Raw genomic sequence first — 19,453 nt, 5'->3', positions numbered from 1 at the left:
AGAAAGAGCTGTGACCCAGGTGACAGGAGCATGGTCAGAGAAAGTTGGGCCTAAGATGTAATGGGCCCCTCACCAGGTGCTGGAGGACTCTCTCCAGAGTGTTGAAATTCTTGGAGCCATGGTATAGCATGTCTTCCTTGAACTCCAGGTTAGTGATGGTGAAGTTGAGCGTGAACTGTGCAAAAACAGGAGGGGCCCCTGCAATGAGAGCAGAGAAAGAGTCACATGTAGGATGCACTTGGTCTTACAGCTAAGCAATTTTCTGAGGATCAAGACAGGAAGTTTGAAACAAGAAATCAGATCATGGGACCTAGGACAGGAAGACCAGAAGCTTCATTAAGAAACATGGTACACATTGGTCATATTTAGCAACTATGTTGCTTTTTCACTTTCAAATAGATAGAGATTTCGGAGCACAGTTCTTAAGAGTGTCAAATGTTGATGCAAAGGAAGGCTTTGAGATGGTGAAAGTACAATGCTGAGATGAACTTCTAACTGTATCAACACAAACAGAGCGACTGAACTCTGGCAGAGTGTGTCACAGACACAGGAGAAAGTACTTGTGTGAGTGTGAGCCAGGCTAACTGACTAGGAATTGAGGTTCAACCCTTACAAGCTCCCATCAAAGGCTAAAAAAACAAACTCAGAGAAGTTTCATGGTTTGGAGAAACAGAACAGGCAAAGCTGGTAATTGAAGCAGATTCAATATTTAACAAACATTTTGAACATCAACCTAACTGCATCCCTTAGGGAAACCTTCTCTCACAAGTTCAAACACGTCATTCCCAGAACTTGTCCTTTGGTGAATACTGAACCCTCTATGTCTATGAAACTGGAATCGTTGACTTCCTAGAAGGAGTAGCAGAGAGAAGCGACCTACCTGTGGAAAGGTTAGGTTGTGCAGTAGAGGTTCCTGTGAAAGACCGAGACGACGTCACAGGAGCTGAGGAGAAATGGATTAGAGTAAAAAATGATATTTGAGGTAATGCATGAATGTCACAAGAGAGCATCTTTGCTCTCCAAATCAGGCCATAATTATATATGGTAGTGTAAGTGACAGTCCAGCCTTTAATTTATTTTTTTCTTCTCTATGACCTTGGATTCAGTAAGACCTGGATCAGCTACTGCTCCCACGGGGTGTAGTGAACACAATCATCAGACTTTTAAATACTCACTGTTGGAAGTGGGAGCAGAGGTTCGATGGGTAAAATCTACAATGAGAAAAGGAGAGAATCATGATGCAAGGACAGAAATATGTATGCTATAGCTGAGGTCCATCAGCCCCATTTCCAGCTGAGATTTCAAGTCTGTACAGTGGAGCACTTAGAATTCAGGTGTTATTGGCTGAACAGTGGTAGCATGTGTCTTTAATCCCAGCACTCCAGGAGCAGAGACAGGAGACTCTCTATGAGTTCCTGGTCAGCTTGATCTATAGAGTGAGTTCCTGAACAGTCATGGCTACACAGAGAAATGAAAAACCCTGTCTCAAAACAAACAAACAAACAACCCCCAAAAACAAAGAACAAAGATAAATCTAGGTTTCATCAAGAGAACCATCACTGTTCTCATGGATTTACAATTTAAACACATCCCAATTTCTACCACATATGTTTGTAAGATGTTATTTTTTCAAAGTCCATACTGAAGAAGATGAAAGATTCAACTTCTTGTTTTTGTTTTGCTGGAGACAGAATCGTTGTTTTATCTGAGATAAAGGTGTAGTCTGGAACCCAGGCAGGCCTTTAATTCTGGATGTAACCCAGGCTGAGCACAAACTTGCAGAAAACCTCCCATCTCACCTTTTAAGTGCTGATTGCAAACAGGGGCCACCTCAACTGGTAAATGCTTCTTTTGCTTCGTCTCCTTCCCTTCTCTATTCATTGCCCTTCTCCCCTTCTTCCTTACAGTACTGGAACTCAAACCATGACCCTGAACATACCAGGCATACTCAAGGCTTACAGGAGTGAGCCACCACTCCCAGCTCAGTATAAAGTTTTAAAATGAAAGCCTCTAATGGAAGTAGAGCTCAGAGAATATGGCCTGATGCATAGCAAGCATGGTAGAGAAGTTTTAGCTCTGCATAGATATTACATAGATAGGTACAGATTACATACCTCTAACCCCAGTGCTCAGGAGAGGCTGAAGCAGGAGACTCATCAGTTTGAGGATAGACTGGGTTACATGTTTAATTCTAGGACAGATTCAGTCACATAGCAAGACTTACCTCAAAGTAAAATAAAACAAAGCAAAACAAAACAATAAACACCCCTAGACTTGAACCGCTACTGAACGACAATAGGCTTCAGTCAGATGTGGTCTTTGATGTGGATAGAGGAAAGCTTCTGTAGGTTAGAAACTTGTTCAAATAATGCCTTTGTAATGCAGTGACATTGAAGAGAATGACTTGAAGAGTCCAAGTTTGTGTGCCAGCCGCATATTGTCGCTCAGGTTGACGATACATATAAGAAGGGTTTTGTGACCAATCAGAGAGCCCACTTATCTTAGGGCAACACTCTCATCTTCAGCTTATGGATCGTAAGAAGATGCTTACCATTGATGTACAGACTGTCCTTTTCTAGAGTGAAGGATCCTAGCTTGGTAACACCCTGGGTATTATGGCTCACTTCCCAGTACAGCTTCTCTCTGTCCAGCTTAAGGCCCATGGGATCAGAATGGTAAGTGCAGACAGCATCCACTCCAGTGGCTGTTCTATCTCTCTCAGGCCTGGGAAAGGAAAGGAGACAGAGAGATGGAGATGAAAACTCCAAGCTGAGGCTCAGAAAACCTTCAGTGAGGGAGAAGAAAAGTGGCACTACTGATGAGCAATTAATGGCCGTAGTGCCAGAAGAATACAATTCATAAAGAGCCAAGGTCCTTGAAACAATACAGAATTAAACACGCCAGTATTTGCGCTATCCTTTTACATGACATCTATAGCATGACTCCCATGCCCCAATAACAGAACTGCGACAATGGAGGTGGGAAAAGAAGTCTGAAAACAAGGTAATAGAAAGCGATTTCAATTGGCTTAACTCCTATCCAGCCATTGCACAATGCCAGAAATGTTTCTCCACATCTCTACGGCTTATTTCTGTGTGTGGAATAAATCAAGACTTTCAGAACTGTGATGCTTGGTTTTAAATGTCAATATGCCACAAGCCGGAATTGCCTGGGAAAAGTCTTAATGAGGAATTAACTGGGTCAGGTCAGTTTGTCACAAAGCCTGTGAGAAATGATCTTGTTTGCTAATTGATGTAGGAAGATCCAGGAACCAATCTTGAGCTTGTAGGAGAGAAGAAGACTAGCAAGCAGCCAGCAGACAGATGAGTGTATTAAATTTTCTCTATTTTTCACTGTGGGTATGATGTGACCAGTTGTCTCAAGCCTTTTACACTCTAACTTTTACACACAATGGACTGTAGTCTAGAACTGTAAACCAAATAAACATTTCTGTATGTATATTGCTTTTTTGTCCGAGTATTTTACTACAGTAGCATAATGAAATTATAAGAAAACCTAGCAGGGAGTGCTCAATAAAATGGTACATCATTGTCTCCTGAAAGAAAATGGAGTCTTATCTTTTTCAGTCAGAAATGGAAAGGACTGGAGAGGAGTTGGATGTCATCTCCTCCTAGAACACCAGGATCAGGAAGTTAGGAATCAGTTCATGGTTATTGTATACATGCCCTGCATATCTACTCTGAAGTACATACCTCAGTAAGGTCAGTCTACAACCAGAATAAAGGGACCCAATACTGGTGTTCTTGAACAGGGGCTTGAGCTGTGGACAAAAGGGAAGATGATTTAAGGGGCCAAGGAGTACAAAATTGAAATGAGACAGGGTGAGTGTGAGGGAGTTCTGACCAATCGATTCAAGATCCTCTCTGTGCTGTTGAATATTTTCGATCCTTGGTATCTCATGCCCTCTGCATGGTGCAGATTGGTTATAGTGAAGTTAAGAGTGAAGAGTTCCAGAGATGGGCTTGTACCTGTAGCAGAAAAGAGAAAGTGGGGAGTCTAATATGCACTGGAACCCAGGACAGCTATAGTCGAAGGGATGCTTGCATTTAGGTGCTCTGTAACCAGTATTCAAAATTGTCTCATCATACAAAACCAAAACACTAAATAATTAAACAACTCCCATTTGTCTTTCCCTAACCTGTAGCAACCACTATGAATTTTATATGAATACGAATTTTACTACTTTATATCTTTCATGAGGAAAATCATACAGCATTTCTCTTTTTGTGAGGATATTCTCAATATTATCAATGTTAAATGTGAGAATTTCTTTCTTTTTAGGGCTTATAATATCTGACTCGATGAATGCATTGTATTTGTTTTTATCCATTAATCTGCTCACATATACTTGGGCTATCTATATATTTTGACTGGATCTGACAATATGGGTGTGGAACATATGGAAATAAATATTGTAAATTTCTCTCTTATGGAGCTGATTCTAGGGAAGGGGGTCCTGGAGATACTGGGGCATCAGTTTTGACTGAGTACTCACTGTTTGTGGGAGGGGTCGAGTACCGACGGTTATAACCTGCAGATAGAAAAGAAAGAGTAATGAAAAAGTACATTTATGTAAGCACTAAGAGACGAAAAGAAGGTAGGCCTAGAAGGTGAAGTCATTATGCAGCAGTCTGAGATTTATATATAAAGAGCAACAGCGACATCTTACTTAGCCCTCATTATGTGCTCTATCCTATGATAATATTCATGATAAACATCATCACCATTAATTTTACTAAAACAATATATAATAATAAAGCTGGCAAGATTGTTCATTAGATAAAAGTACTTGGCACCAATCCTGACCATCCGAATTTGAACCTACATGGTAGAAGGAGAGAACTCATCTCTGGTTGTGTTCCTTTAACTTCAATATGTACATCAGCTTATGCATGTACACACACAAATACATAGTTAAATAAATGTAATTTTATCTAAAAAATCAGGGTATGACACAGTTATTATAAATACAATCTTACAGCAGTGTGGCTACCTGCACTGGACCTGTCGACACCAAACACAAATTAAGGAATTCATGAAGTCCTTCTCATCACTGATGAACTTTTGGCATCTGATAAATTCTGGGAGACGAATGGTATCCACCAGTCTCCAATGTACAGTCCCAAACCTGGGGCTGCATATATGGTCCTGATTAAAATTAGTGGATCACAAAACAAAACAAAAAAGATATGAATGTGCAAAAGGGACCTGTAAGGAGGAGGAAGTCAGGAAGAGTGGAATGGAAGTAGGAGAGTAGAAGGCTAGAGTAAACACAATGCATCGCATATATTTCTGAAATTGTCCAAGGAAAAATTTAATAAATGAAAACAAAATGAAAAATAATTTTGAAATTAAAAACATATGCACTAATGATAGATGCCTATGTTTTGATGAGGCTATACTACGCCACAGCAATATTTCATACATTGCAAAGGTAAAAATATATTTATGAAAGAGTGTGTGCCCTAAGTTGATAAAATTGTAGTATGTTGTGGGAGAGTTACATGGGGATGCAAACAGAGAGACTGAGAGTTGTGAAGATAGCTCAGTAGAAAAGTGGTTGCTGTAAGTCCTGAATACCTTTAACTGTCAACTTGATACAATCTAGAATAGTCTTGGAAGTAAATGACAACTGAGGAATTACATAGGTCAGATTGACCTGTGGGTATGTCTACTAGGGATTGTCTTGATCAATTGATACAAGAAGATGCACCCCACTGTGGGCAGCCATGTCCCAGGCAAGTGGTAGTACTGGGCTGTGTAAGAAACCTAGTTAAGTATAAAACTGAATGTCAGCTGGCAACAAACATATTTCATATTTTCTACTGCACTTCACTGGCTATAAAGTAGGCTTTCTGGTTAGAGACAGGATGCTCACAGGAATATCTCATACAGGGATATCCCCTAACCTGGATATTTGTGCAAAGTATGCAAGTTACCTGCCTCTGAGCTTCATCCCAGAAAGAAAAGGATACCAAGAAAAAAAATGTTTCTATAACTATTTTTATGGTGGAGGTGTGTGAAAAAGGATATAGGAAGAGAAGGAGGAAAAGGAGAAGGAGGAGGAGGAGGAGGAGGAGGAGGAGGAGGAGGAGGAGGAGGAGGAAGAGGAGGAAGGGGAAATGAGAGAAGAAAAAGAAACAGGAAGAATAAAAGAAGGAGGCCCGACTTTAATTTCTCCCTTGATTTCTCTCAGGGATGGAATGTGATCTGGAATTCAAAAACAGATAGATTCTTTCTTCTCTAGAATTGCTTCTAGTTATGGTATTCAACAATTACAGAAATGAAACTAGATCATACAAGTTTGAGGACCGAAGTTCATGTGCCTAGATCCTACATAAAAGCTCAGCATGTAGCCTGAGTGTCTCTAAACTCAGTATTGTAGAGTGAGATTATAGTGAGATAGAGAGTAGAGACAAGAGAACTCAAGTAGTTCATGGGTCAACTATCCTGAAGTATATATGGTGGATAACAAACATACCATGTCTCAAACAAGGTAGTATGCAATGACTAATATTTTGATAATTTCTTCTGACTTTCACACATGTGCTGTGAAACACACAAATACACAAACATACACATACATGCAGTGTGTGTGTGTGTGCGTGTGCGTGTGTGTGTGTGTGAGAGAGAGAGAGGGAGAGAGAGAGAGAGAGAGAGAGAGAGAGAGAGAGAGAGAGAGAGAGAGAGAAGTGAGGAGGAGGCTATGAAGAGAACTTTCCATGACTACTTTCTGGATCATTGATTCTCTTTCTGATATTCTATCTAAAAGCTGAAAATACAGATCAGATCTAGACAAAGCTCCAAGAAATTCCAGTTTTTTCTCTTATCTCATTTGACTTCCTAAGTAATCATACATCTATCTTTTCATCCATTTCTGTAAATGCAACATGAATGCCTGATGCAATTCCCTAGCTTATGAATCATGACACACACAAAATAATCTGACTCTCCACAGCACTCATACTGTGAAAAACACTTTGTTTTAGCCCACATTTTGTAGTAAACATTCCTTAACTTTTATCACTGTCAGTTTAACAAGACTTACAATGTCATAGCAGGCAAGACTTGAGGCACACCTGTGAAGGATTATGTAGATTAGGTGAGCCTTTGGGCATGCCCTTAAGGGATTATTTGTTTAGGTTAATTGAGATGGGAAGACCCTCTGTAAATATGGGTGATTCCATTTCCTGGGCAGACTGCTGAAGTATATAGAAAGTGGGAAGCTAGCTGAGTACCATTATTTCTCTCCTTTCCCTCTCTAGTTAAGGACTGTAGATATGATTCAACTTGTTGCTTCAAGCTCCTGCTGCATTGACTTCCCTGCCATGATTGTTTGTACCAGTGTAAGCCAACATAAATTCTTCCTTCTAAAGACATGGGACTCACAAGCTCCAAATCCTACTTGAAGCACTGGTGGCAGGTGATGCTAAGGAAAAAAAGAGTCAATTTTCTTTAGGGATGAGAACCTTAAGTCAACCTTCTCCTAGTAGATGGCCCCACACCCGTGTGTGCATAGACAACACAAATCCGACTTCCTCATCCATGACTGTAATTCAGCTGTTGTGATCTTGTTCAGTTCTTGTGCATCACAACCACTGTAAGGTCATATGCGCAATATTCCTGTAATAGCTGCAGATGTATACTCCCTCTGGATCAGGGAATTTTGTCACAGTAACAGAAAAATATCTTCTGGACACAAAGCAGCATGTGATCTAAGTAATACAGTGAAATATGCATTTCACATTATACATGAAGGTAATCTTCAAGGACTATAAGGGAGTGCATAACTAACTATGAATTAGGTTAGATTATTAGGCTAGAAATTGCCTGTCCAGATGTTTGGAGCTTGCTGTGTTTGGATGGTTCACCATATTGCCTGTGGTTTTCCAAAGTGTCGGTTGGTGAAATTCTCATTCTGGCATACTTTATAGTCTTGGGCAAATAATTTCCTCCTTGAATGCACAATGGTTCTTGGTAAATGAGCATAACAACTCACAGTGTTTTGATAAGATTAACACGATTGCAGAATTCTCACCACACAGAGTCCTTTGATAAGCATGAACCACTTTTAATTTTTCTTGCCTTCCTGAGACAACTTTTCTGTCAACATCTAGCCACTATTCAGTGTGTCATCTATTAAGGGCAGCAATGTTTCTGGAAGCTGTAGCTATTTAAGATGCTCCATGGAGTCTGAAAATTTAGTTAATATGACAAATGGAGAAGGAAGACACTCTTGGGCAAATAGGAAGCACTTAACCATGTCATCTATCATTCCCCAATTCTCCCCATTATCTGCTACTCTAATTAAGGTCTTATGGTAAGCAGAAAAGAAGGTGAATATGCCAAGAAAGAAGAGTAATAAGGGAAGGAAGTGGAACAGGGAAATAAATTGGAAGAACAAAATAGAGAATCAAGAGGATCAAAAAGAGGAGAAAAGAGGGGAAAGTATAGAAGAAAAGAAGAGAAATAGAAGGAGAAGATGACAAGAATGGGAAGAAGGAAAAAGAGGAAGTTGATAAACAGGAGGAGGAGAAAGATGGGGAGAATAGAAAAAGGAAGAGAAGAAGGGGAACAAAAAGGAAGAGCAAGAGGAAGACGAGAAGGAGAAATATGGCCTTCTTGTGTGGAGTGAACAGTCTAAAATGAGCCATTTAATATTAGGCTTGTACCAGGGTTACAGAAAATTCTCAAACAATACATTAAAAGATAAAACTGGAAAGTTTTGTGCAATAATTTCTCTAATTTGAGACTATTAACATTTGAATCAAGATTAGCGCACTGTAATGTACTTTTGGAGTGCTTATCAGTATTCATTTAACTATAGAGAATATTAACACCTTTTTAGTAGTGACATAGATATATCTCCAGACATAAACAGTTCAGAATCAACCCCTATAATGAGCTTGGTAAATAGTGTTTAAGATCTGAAGTGTCCTCCAGAAAGTTAATGTGTTGAAAGCTTGATCCCCAACTGGTGAAACTGTAGAAAGGTGATTGGATTTTAAAAGTGCTAACTTCATCAATGGATGAGCTAATAACTGAATGAATTATTAGCATAGGTAGGGAACCTATTGTAGGAACTAGGTCACTAGTTTCAGGCCATGGCAAAACATATTGTGTCCCCCAAATCTACTTAATTGTTTGCTTACTGGACCTCATAAAAGAGCAGATTTCCCATTTTATATCTTCTGCCATATTTCCACCTTGCTACAGGCCTATAAGTAACCAAGCTAAAATGAATAATATTTATCAACTAAACTGGATTTAGAATCATATGAAATGGATATGTGTGTGTTCATGAAGGCATTTCCAGAAGTATTTCCCACTTTGAGGTGGGAAAACACACACTGAATGTGGATGGTGTCATCTAGTGAGCCATGATGAGGAAAGTTCATAAATAATACAGGAACTAATTAACCTGAACTGAAAGTTTTGAAACTCCGGGACATAAAAACCTTTTTTCGTTTACACGTGAGTCTGTTACTTTGTTATAGCAATGAAAACTGATACTAAAGGAGACCCCATTAAGACAAAGATACTCACCATTAACATAGAGACTGTCTCTGTCCAGGATGTAGGGACCTAGTCTGGTGATACCATTGGTCAGCTGGGTCACTTCTTGATACAACTGCATTCTATCCAGAGGAGGACTCATGGGGTCATGATGGTAGGTGCAAATGCTATCTACTCCAGTGGCTGCTCCATTCTGTTCTGACCTAGTGTGATGAGGATATGGGAATAAGTCATCTAGAGACGTGAGAAATTGTACATACCTCCTTCAAGCTGAGTCCCTCCTGGCTTTATGCTTGTCTTTTTGTAGACTGTGTCTACTTTCTCAGTCACATTCCTTTTTAAGTCCTGTTTCTCTAGGTCTACTATTTTACACAGTGGGTTAGCACTAGAAAAGTTTGCTCAACTTATTTTTTCTCTTGCTCTTATTTTTCCCTCCAGTTATTTTGTTCACATATATTATAAGTATCAATACTTCTTATTGTTATGTTCAAAATTACTCTAAGACGTCTTAGAAAATCTACCTTTTCAACTCCTACACTTCTCCTTTCCCCTTTCCTTCCTTTTGTTTCCCTCTCTTCCTTCCTGCTTCTTCTCTTTCTTTTTCTATTTTCCCTATTCTTCTTTATCATTCCATTCATTCCCTCTTTCCTCTACTTTCTAACATACTTCCCTCTTCTTTTTTCTTTCTTCATTTTTCATTCATTCAATCTTCATTCTCTCTGCTACATTCTATTTTTCAACACCACAGAGATTTTTCTATGGAGGGGAGGAGCTAGAAAAGGAGGGATAAGAGGTAGAACAGAAGTGGAGGATGAAACAACAGAGGACAAATCAAATGAGGAGGAGAAGAAAGAGGAAAAGCCATGCATTCCCAACTTTTACATCTCTCATTACTTGCGATAAACCACCCCACAGTAGAGTTTATTTTCCTGTGTTTCCTCTGCTTATTGTACATGTACTGTATGGCTCAGGCATCATCTATAGAAAGCCTCCATCCAGATCCCCAGGGTTAAGCTCAAACTCCATTACTTGGTTCTTTTAGTCTGTGTGTAGAGTTTAATGATTTTTCTGACCTGGTTTATATATGGTTTCATGTTTGTGCACCTGGTGCCCGTTCTACATAGTGGAACTTTTGCAGGAAGAAAGTTATGGCTGCTTTGTCACAGAATGTGACACAAAATGAAAAATTCCATGGTTCCTAAGTGATTCAATATCCCTTTTTCTGATCAATGAGCCTCAATTCTCAACACAATTTTTTTCATGCAAATAAGTTCCATGGGAAGTGTCTTCTTCCAGGAAGTTCTGTCTCTCATGCACTAAATCAAAGACAGTGTCTCCCATGTCTGAATTTCTGGAGTGCTTCTTTCCTTTGTGTTTCTTGCCTTTTGCATGTGATATTCAGATGAATTTGACTGTGACAGAGAAGTCCTCTATGATATAAAACAAAGAAGGCTCACCTGATCAGCGACAGTATGCATCCAGAGTAGTTAGAACCAATGCTGGTATTCTTGAACAATGACTGGAACTGTGGATAAGACAAAAGGGTGAGTGAGTGAAAGGTCCATGAGACTGGATGGCGTGAAGGAAAGGTAAACCATGGTTTGCAGGTTTCACATTACCAGGTAGTTCAAGGCCTTCTCTGTTTTGTTGAAGTATAAGGAGTCTGGGTACCCCATTTCTGTGGTATAAGGCAGGTTGGTGATTGTCAAGTTGAAAGTGAATGGCACTAATTCTGGATAAATACTTGTAGCTGGAGGGAGAAAGAGTGAGAGTGAATATAACCATGAGCCTATGTGTAAGTATGAGACACATACATACACACATACACAGAGGGGGAGAGAGAGAGAGAGAGAATCAATTTTCTGTTTTAGTATTGAGCTGCTGAATGTGAGCAGAAGACTAATACTGTCTCACAGTCACAGTGTCCAGGAGATAAAGTATAGGATATCCTACCCAGAATCTCTTCTGCTCAACTAGAGGGTGAGAGTGGAACTTCATAGTGGACATTTGACTTCATCTTCAGAGGAATCCTGAATTTGTAGCCCAGAATGTCTAAAGGTGACATGTCATTGACATGTCATGACATTTCATTGACTTGAGAAGGGAGTAAGACCTTTTACTTTCAGATCTGGGACACACCACATACAAGTTTCAATGGACAGTGGCAAGTGTAAAGACTCAGAACTAGTCAAAGTGATGAAACTAGTCAAAGTGAATGTTGAAAGTTCAGCCCCAAATTGGATAGCATTGTATCATGCCCTCCAAAAATTCTTTGAAAATTATGGAAGGTTTAGAGAGAATATAAAAGCCAGAGAAAGTGGTAGAATGCTAAGTGATGAGGAATGCCATATTCAAGGCATGACAAGGTGTTTGTGCTCTTGTGTTCACACCAGATGAGATTGTTTGTAAGAAATGAGGTCTGTCAATGGCCCATGGTAAACTTGTATGTAGGGGTCAGGTGTATTCTCAAAAGGCCCTGTCTCTACTTGAGGAATGGTTGCTTGGATGGGTACTTTATGAGGCCCCATGGGGGCTGATAGGCAGTTAATATTTCTTCAGGAGAAAGGGAAATTTTCTTCAGCTGTTTAAAACTTGTAGACTTTCCAGGCAGTGATGGCACATTCCTTTAATTCCAGCATTCAGGAGGCAGAGGTAGGTGGATTTCTGTGAGTACAAAGCCAGCTTAGTCTACAAGAGGTAGTTCCAGGACAGTTAGGACTACACAGAGAAACCCTGTCTTCATAAAAATCCCTCCCCCCAAAAAACCCAACTAACCAAATAGGCAACCAAAAAACCTTGCAGGTTGCTTATGATCTTGTAAATAAGCCCTTACTCATACTCATGACATATTCATAAGTCAAAAAAGTAAGAAAGAAAGAGAAAGAAAATGAAGAGATGGAAAGAGAAACACAAAAGAGAAAGAGTGATTATTTTTAGGAAATTTCCTTAGGGAAATAATAAAAACTTACAGAGTCATGCAAAAAAAGAAGACCTGGGCAAGTAGAATAAGACAGAATATAGATAGACTGTATATAAGATTTATGCATGGAATAAATTTATGGTTTATGAAAAGTCACACACTTCTTAGAAAAAGAAAAATACAAAAACAAACAAAAAACCAACCCAGAATTCCAAGAGCAACACATGTAGTGGCCCTGAAGCTTGGAAATGCATATAAGGCTTGGATGGCCAGACAAATGGATGCGAGGTACCGAATGGAGAAAGCTGAGGCTCGTAGATGTGACATCCAGTTGATACAGGAACTGATAGCTCAAGATTTCTTACTGTCTTCTCCATGTTCTAGTCCAGTGGGTGTCCCTGACATCCTCCATTCTCATTTTCTCCACATTCTGCTGGATGTATCCCAGGTCCATGCAGCCTAGTCTGGTCAACCCTGTCTGCATTAAAACTACCTCCATGATTCTACCATAACCAACCCTAATTGCCACAACAGGTCCCTTTTTGCACCATATCTAACCTCTTCCCTCTTATTGTTTGAATAAGAATAGTCTCCATAGAATCATATATTTGAATACTTAGTCACCAAGAAATGGAACTATTTGAAAAGGATTAAGGAACTACTTGAAAAAGAAAAGGACCAAGATAAAAATTGGTACCAGGGAGTGGGGTATTACTAAAATAAGCATGGCAGTGCTGTTTGTCATAGGACACAGAGGACTTTGTGGAATGTGGGTGTCCCACTCAAGAGGTTCCAGAGAAGCATATTAGTAAGTGACCTAGAGACTGTTCTTACGCTATTTTGGTCAAGAATGTGGCTGCTTTTTGCCCTTGTCCATAAAGTCTGCCTAAGGTTAAATCAAAGAGTTTGGATTAATCGCATTGGCAGAACAGATTTCAAGGTAGCTTAGTTTTGACTACTGTGTGATCACTCTTATGCAGACCTACAGTGAAAAGGACCAAGATGAACAAGGGAAAATACAAAATCTATTCAGTTTGATGAGAAAGGGAGCACCTGGAAATGTAATAAAACTAAGTCCTGTGTTCAAGGAGACAACGTGTTTAAAGAAAAGCCTGGAGCTAAGTGGAGTAAAGGGAGTGTTGACCTCAGGGTGATACCATACCAATGGAAGCTGACAACTGGGTGTGGAACAAGTCCAAGAGAGGGAAGTGTGATGCAGTCAGCATGTCTGAGAGGAGTTGAACATCTGAAGAGTGCGTTGAGATCATATATGGAGATACAGAGTTTGGAGTTTGCACAGGTAAACTTCCAACTTGTGAAGAGGAATCAAAGGAAAGTTTAAGAAGTAAAGAAAACCATCAACAACAGAAAGCAGATACAAAGGCAACTGGCTGAGGGAGCCATGTTCTAGGACCACAAAGTATCAGAACTTGGCATCTTAAGGTACATGGTTCTGGTTTTAGAGTCAAGAATATAAGAAGGGGGCGTGGTTAAGGAAACCCTCTGTGGTTAAGGAAACCCTCTGTGGTTAAGGAAACCCTCTGTGGTTAAGGAAACCCTCTGTGGTTCAGGAACGTCACTGAGGCCAGGCATGTGGCAGGAGTGTCCCTGCATGGAAGCTCAGCTAGGCTATAGTGTGGAGCTGTAAAGGTAAAGCCTGGGTGATGTTGGAGACCCTAAGATGTGTAAAACACCAATTGTGAGATACTATGCCAAAGAAATCTGAAAAGACTTGAGAATCTGAAGAGTGCTTTGACATCAGACATGGAGATGCAGAGAGGGAGTTTGCCCACCTGATTTTGATTTTCAGTCAGCCTGGTATTTCCTCACCATGTTCCCTTTTCTGCCTTTTGCAATGGTAATGCACATATTGAGTTACTGTATGTTGGAAGTAAGAGATCTGCTTTTTTTATTTTTATTTAACAAGGGGATACAGTTCAGAGATTGCCATGACTATCAGAAGAGACCTTGAACTTTGGACTTTTAAATAATTTGAGATTTGATAGACTAGGAACTTTTGAAATTGTCTAATCTTTTGAAGTTAGACTGAATTTTTTTCATTATAGGATGCCTATAGGTAAATGGAGACCAGGGATAGAATGTGGTGGTCTCAATAAGAATATCCCCCTCAGTCAAATATATTTGAATTCTTGGTCATAGGGGATTATACTATTTGAAAAGGATTTAGGCAGCATAGCATTTGGAAGGAAGTGTGTTACTGAAGGAAGTGAATTTTGAGATTTGAAAAGCTCATGCCAAGCCCAAAGTCTATTTGCAGATCAAGATGTAGCTTTCAGCTACTGCTCCAGCAACTGCCTGCACAACTTGCTCTTCATGCACTGCACTGCAATGATAATGGACTAAACCTCTGAAACTGTAGGCAAGCCCCAAATAATGCTTTGTTTTATTTATTTATTTTTTTAAAAATATCTTGGGGTAACTCTGACCAAGGAAGTGAAAGATCTATATGACAAAAACTTTAAGTCTTTGAAGAAAGAAATTGAAGAGTACACCAGAAAATGGAAGGATCTCCCCTGCTCTTGGATTGGGAGGATCAACATAGTAAAAATGGCAATTCTACCAAAAGCAATCTATAGATTCAATGCAATCCCCATCAAAATCCCAGCAAAATTCTTCACAGATCTGGAGAAGACAATAATCAACTTTATATGGAAAAACAAAAAACCCAGGATAGCCAAAACAATCTTATACAATAAAGGATCGTCTGGAGGCATTACCATCCCTGACTTCAAACTCTACTACAGAACTACAGTATTGAAAACAGCTTGGTATTGGCATAAAAACAGAGAAGTAGACCAATGGAATCGAATAGAAGACCCAGTTTTTAACCCACAAACCTATGAACACCTGATTTTCGATAAAGGAGCTAACAGTATACAATGGGAAAAAAAGAGCATCTTCAACAAATTGTGCTGGCAAAACTGGATGTCAACCTCTAGAAGATTGAAAATGCTTTGTTTTAATAGCATTTCCATGGTCATGATGTCTCTCCACAGCAACAGAACAGTGACCAAGATACCAATCAGCCAGATCTTCACATCCTTCTTCAATGTCTGAGTCTGTTGGGAGCAGTTAACCCCCAGATCCTGAATTTCTTGTAAACAACTTGTTTTCCTCTGCTCTCAGACAGCCTGCAGCTGCTCTGAGCATGAGACCCTCAGGAGTTTCTGTTGGCAGGAGAGTGATTTCTGGTGGGTTTGGCTGGGGTGTGGCTATCCCTATATAAGCTGCCGCCGAACACAATAAAGGGGGCATTCTTGTTTCAAAGATGACCCGTGTCTCTTTCTGTGAGTCTTTGTGTGTTTAAATCTCCAGGCCCTTGCCCAAGACTTGTGAATGGTCCTGTAATGCAGGTGCCACAATACAGGAGTAGTACCTTACTGTCACGAAGTACAGGTGGGTGCTACATGAGTCTCCCTGACCTTCCTTATTTATGAACCCTCCCTAACCTGCCAGACCTCCATTCAGCCTACAAAGAGTTACCTAACCTTATCTGCCCAGCCTTGCCTGCACCAAAATCAATCTCTAAACATTTGCTACAACCCTACTTACCCACCTCAAACCACAGGATCCTCCCACACCATATGCAACCTTTCTTGGCAGCCAGATCTAATTTCACATTCAAATCTTAAACCAGGAGGTACATTCTGGACATCAGCCCAGTCCACTCTGTTCACTTTAATCACACTGAAGCCATTTCTACTTTCTAGGCCCAACACATCTTCTTACCCTCCTCTCTGTTCCAGCCTTCTCTAACCATACCAGACATAGAACTAACAAAAGAAATACAAATACCCAGATTACATGACAAAAGACCCCCAAACAATATAAAAGAGCAAACCAATATATTCTCTCCTTCTTCAAAATATTCTTGTATAAATGTTTGTAAATCAAAACTACTCAAAGAACCCCAGGATATTGAAATTAAAAGAAGAAGTATAAAGTTCATCTAAGAATTCAAAGAGTTTTAAAAAGGCAAAGAAGCAGCACTCTGAAATTAAGAGGACAGTAATTAGGAGACTAAATTCAAATTCAAATTTTAAACCAATGATGATGTGATGCCCAAGACATGAAAAAGACAGCCTCGTTCTTGGAAATAGAATTAAATAAGAAGATAGAAACATTGAAGAAGACTCAGGCTGAAATGAAGATGGTGCTCAAAAATCCAATGACTCAACCAGAAAACTCAAAGAAAGTCCTGACACATAGAATGAATCAAGCAAATATATTCAACAAAATCATGAAGGAAAACTTTCCCAACCTAAAGAAGGATATGCCAATGAAGGTATAAGAAGTTTATAGAATACCAAATAGACTGAACCAAAAAAGTCCCTTAGTAATATAATAATCAAAATACTAGACATACAGTATAAAGAAAGTCTATTAAAAGCTGCCAATCTTTAATCTTCTCAATGGAATCTCTGAAAGCCAGAAGGTCTTGGACAGATGTGCTTCAGACACTAAGAGACCATGGAAGCAAGCCCAGACTACTGTATCCAACAAAGCTTTCAATCACCATAGATGGAGAAAACAAGATATTCCATGAATAAACATTACCTATCCACAAACCCAGTATTACAAAAAGTACTAGAGGGAAAATTCCAACCCAAGAAATTAGCTGCACTCATGAAAACACAGGCAACAGATAACCTCACCTCAACAAACCCCAAAGAAGAAAACCACACAAAACACTGCTGTTATTCTTTTTTAAAGATGTGGTGATGTGGGGGGAGGCCAGTCCCATGAGGGGTGGTTGTCCTGAGGCCTGGACAGGGTTGCAGCCTGTTATCCAAGTTTTCAGTGGGGCCAAAGCAGGCAGGAGAACTCAGCTGGTGAGAGACAGACAGATATGCAGAGACAGACAACTATGTCATACAGAGAGTTGGGTATAGAGTTTAAGTGGGTTATGGAAGGGAAGGGGAAGGGGAGAAGTGGGAGAGGAAGAGAGGGGGAGAAGAAAGGCAGGGGAGGGGCAGAAGCCACCTCTTAGAAGTGGGACAAAAAGAGAGAGCACAGGCTAGAGGAGGCTGGGGATCTACTATTGGGAGCTTCTAAGTACCAGCCTCAGCACTCCCTCAGGGCTCAGAACAGGACTTCTACAACAAGTAAGAACTGGATTGGGAATGGGAGCTGAGGGGTAGAATGAACTGACTGACTCAGGTATGGTTTCCCCTTTTTCTTTGGGGGAAGATGAAAGGAGAGGAAGAAGAAGAAGCAAAAGGGCAAAAGGCATAAGGGCATAAAGCACATAAGGGCACATCATAAAGGTAAGGGATGAGGGATAAGGGTAAAAGGGGTGATCTCCACAAAGCTTTTAGTTTATATAGGCACATAGGCAGTAACAATATTGTTAACCATGTATTTTCACAGATTCACAGGAAACTGGTGGATCTGGTTTTTCATCTCAGAGGGGGTGTGGCTGTGAAGTTCTCCTGCAGCTGGGAACACAGCACTGGTAGCTATACTAAGCTGCAGGTGTGATTTGTATTAGCATCCAGCTGGTTGAGTTAAAAGGAATATCTTCTGCAAACGTTGCTTTTGGCTCCAGCAGGGTACGCAGGTGACAATTTTTCTCTCTGAAACTAGTTTTAGTGACTCAATCTTTTTCTTATATAAACAGTTAATTTCCTGCGCTACAATTGTATGTTAGTTGAAACCAAGGTGAACGGTAAATACAGAATATTAGTAGCCCAGTAACCCATCAAGTCAGAGCAGAAGACCAGTAGATTACTCTTTCCTGAGCCTGCTGTTAGAGCAGACATATTACCTCCTGTATGAGGCTCCTTTCTTATCAGTGACTGCTGTCAATAAAAAAGTTTGAGCTGAACTATTTTTATGTAGATTTTATCTACAAGAACAAAGATTTGACTGAGTGAATCTATTTCAAACCATGGCTTCATGTTGTGTGGGGAGGTAGCTCCTTGCCCTACAGGAAAAGTCAGGTTTATACACTGCTCGGATAGTATAGAGGGGAGAAATGCCTTGATTTCACAAGATTTTTACAGAATTGACAGTGACTTATCTGAAGGACAGATGTCCCTTAGCTCTGCAAAAATCAGGCTACTCCAAGTGTAGTGTACATACACTTCCTGTGGATAGTCCAATAGATGTGCCAGCTGTACATTTGCTGTGTAATACTTGTGGGCTCACCACAGTCTACTAGAGAAAAATTTAAGAAAACTAACAGATGGGCTTAACAGATATCTATAAAACATTTTACCCAAACACAAAGGAATATACCTTTCTTCTCCATAACTCATGGAACCTTCTCTAAAATTAACCATACCTCAGTAACAAAGCAAATTCCAACAGATGCAAAAAAGTTGGAATAACCCCCTGTATCTTATCGGATTACCATTACTTAAAGTTAGAATTCAACAACACTAATTGCAGAAAGTATACAAACTCATGGAAACTGAACAGTGCTCAACTGAAGGAAGAAACATAGAAATTAAAGGCTTCCTAAAATTCAATAAAATGAATGTACTACATAGCCAAAACTATGGAATACTATGAAAGCATTGCTAAGAGGAAAGTTCATAGCACTAAGTGCCCACATAAAGAAAGTGGAGAAATCTCACACTAGCAACTTAACAGCACACCTGAAAACTCTAGAACAAAAAAAAAAAAAAAGAAGCAGATTAATCCAGGAGGAGTAGGCGACAGGAAAATATCAAATTGAAGGCTGAAATCAATAAAATAGAAACAAAAAATAGAAAGAATGAATGAAACAAAGAGCTGGTTCTTCAAGAAATTTTAATATTAGTGACTTATTTTCAATGAAAAGACAGAGGAAGTTGGTTGGATAAGGAAACAAAATCCATCTATCTGTTCTCTACAAGAAACACACCTCAGTTTCAAAGAGAGGTACCACCTTAGAGCAAAAGTATATAAAAACATTCACCAATCAAAGAGGGCCAAGACACAAGCAGACATTGCCATCTTAATATCTGACAAAGTAGACAGATTGAAGTC

The 19,453-nt window shown here is 39.7% G+C and overlaps 1 protein-coding gene across 1 annotated transcript in view; it reads right to left on the bottom strand.

The window, feature by feature from the left end:
• Muc16 (mucin 16, cell surface associated) overlaps positions 1-19,453 on the bottom strand; it is a 223,289-nt gene that overhangs the window by 101,431 nt on the left and 102,405 nt on the right. The window contains exons 7-13 of the mRNA XM_075967627.1: positions 4,517-4,552; positions 3,865-3,989; positions 3,714-3,781; positions 2,552-2,724; positions 1,176-1,211; positions 881-943; positions 74-198 (exon numbers count right to left, since the gene is read on the bottom strand). Coding sequence (XP_075823742.1) covers positions 74-198; positions 881-943; positions 1,176-1,211; positions 2,552-2,724; positions 3,714-3,781; positions 3,865-3,989; positions 4,517-4,552 — 626 coding nt within the window. The remainder of the gene's footprint in view (positions 1-73; positions 199-880; positions 944-1,175; positions 1,212-2,551; positions 2,725-3,713; positions 3,782-3,864; positions 3,990-4,516; positions 4,553-19,453) is intronic.

This window comes from Microtus pennsylvanicus, chromosome 3 (genome assembly GCF_037038515.1).
Source record: "Microtus pennsylvanicus isolate mMicPen1 chromosome 3, mMicPen1.hap1, whole genome shotgun sequence".
Classification (NCBI taxonomy): domain Eukaryota; kingdom Metazoa; phylum Chordata; class Mammalia; order Rodentia; family Cricetidae; genus Microtus; species Microtus pennsylvanicus.
This window is presented reverse-complemented; position numbering and strand designations above follow the sequence as displayed.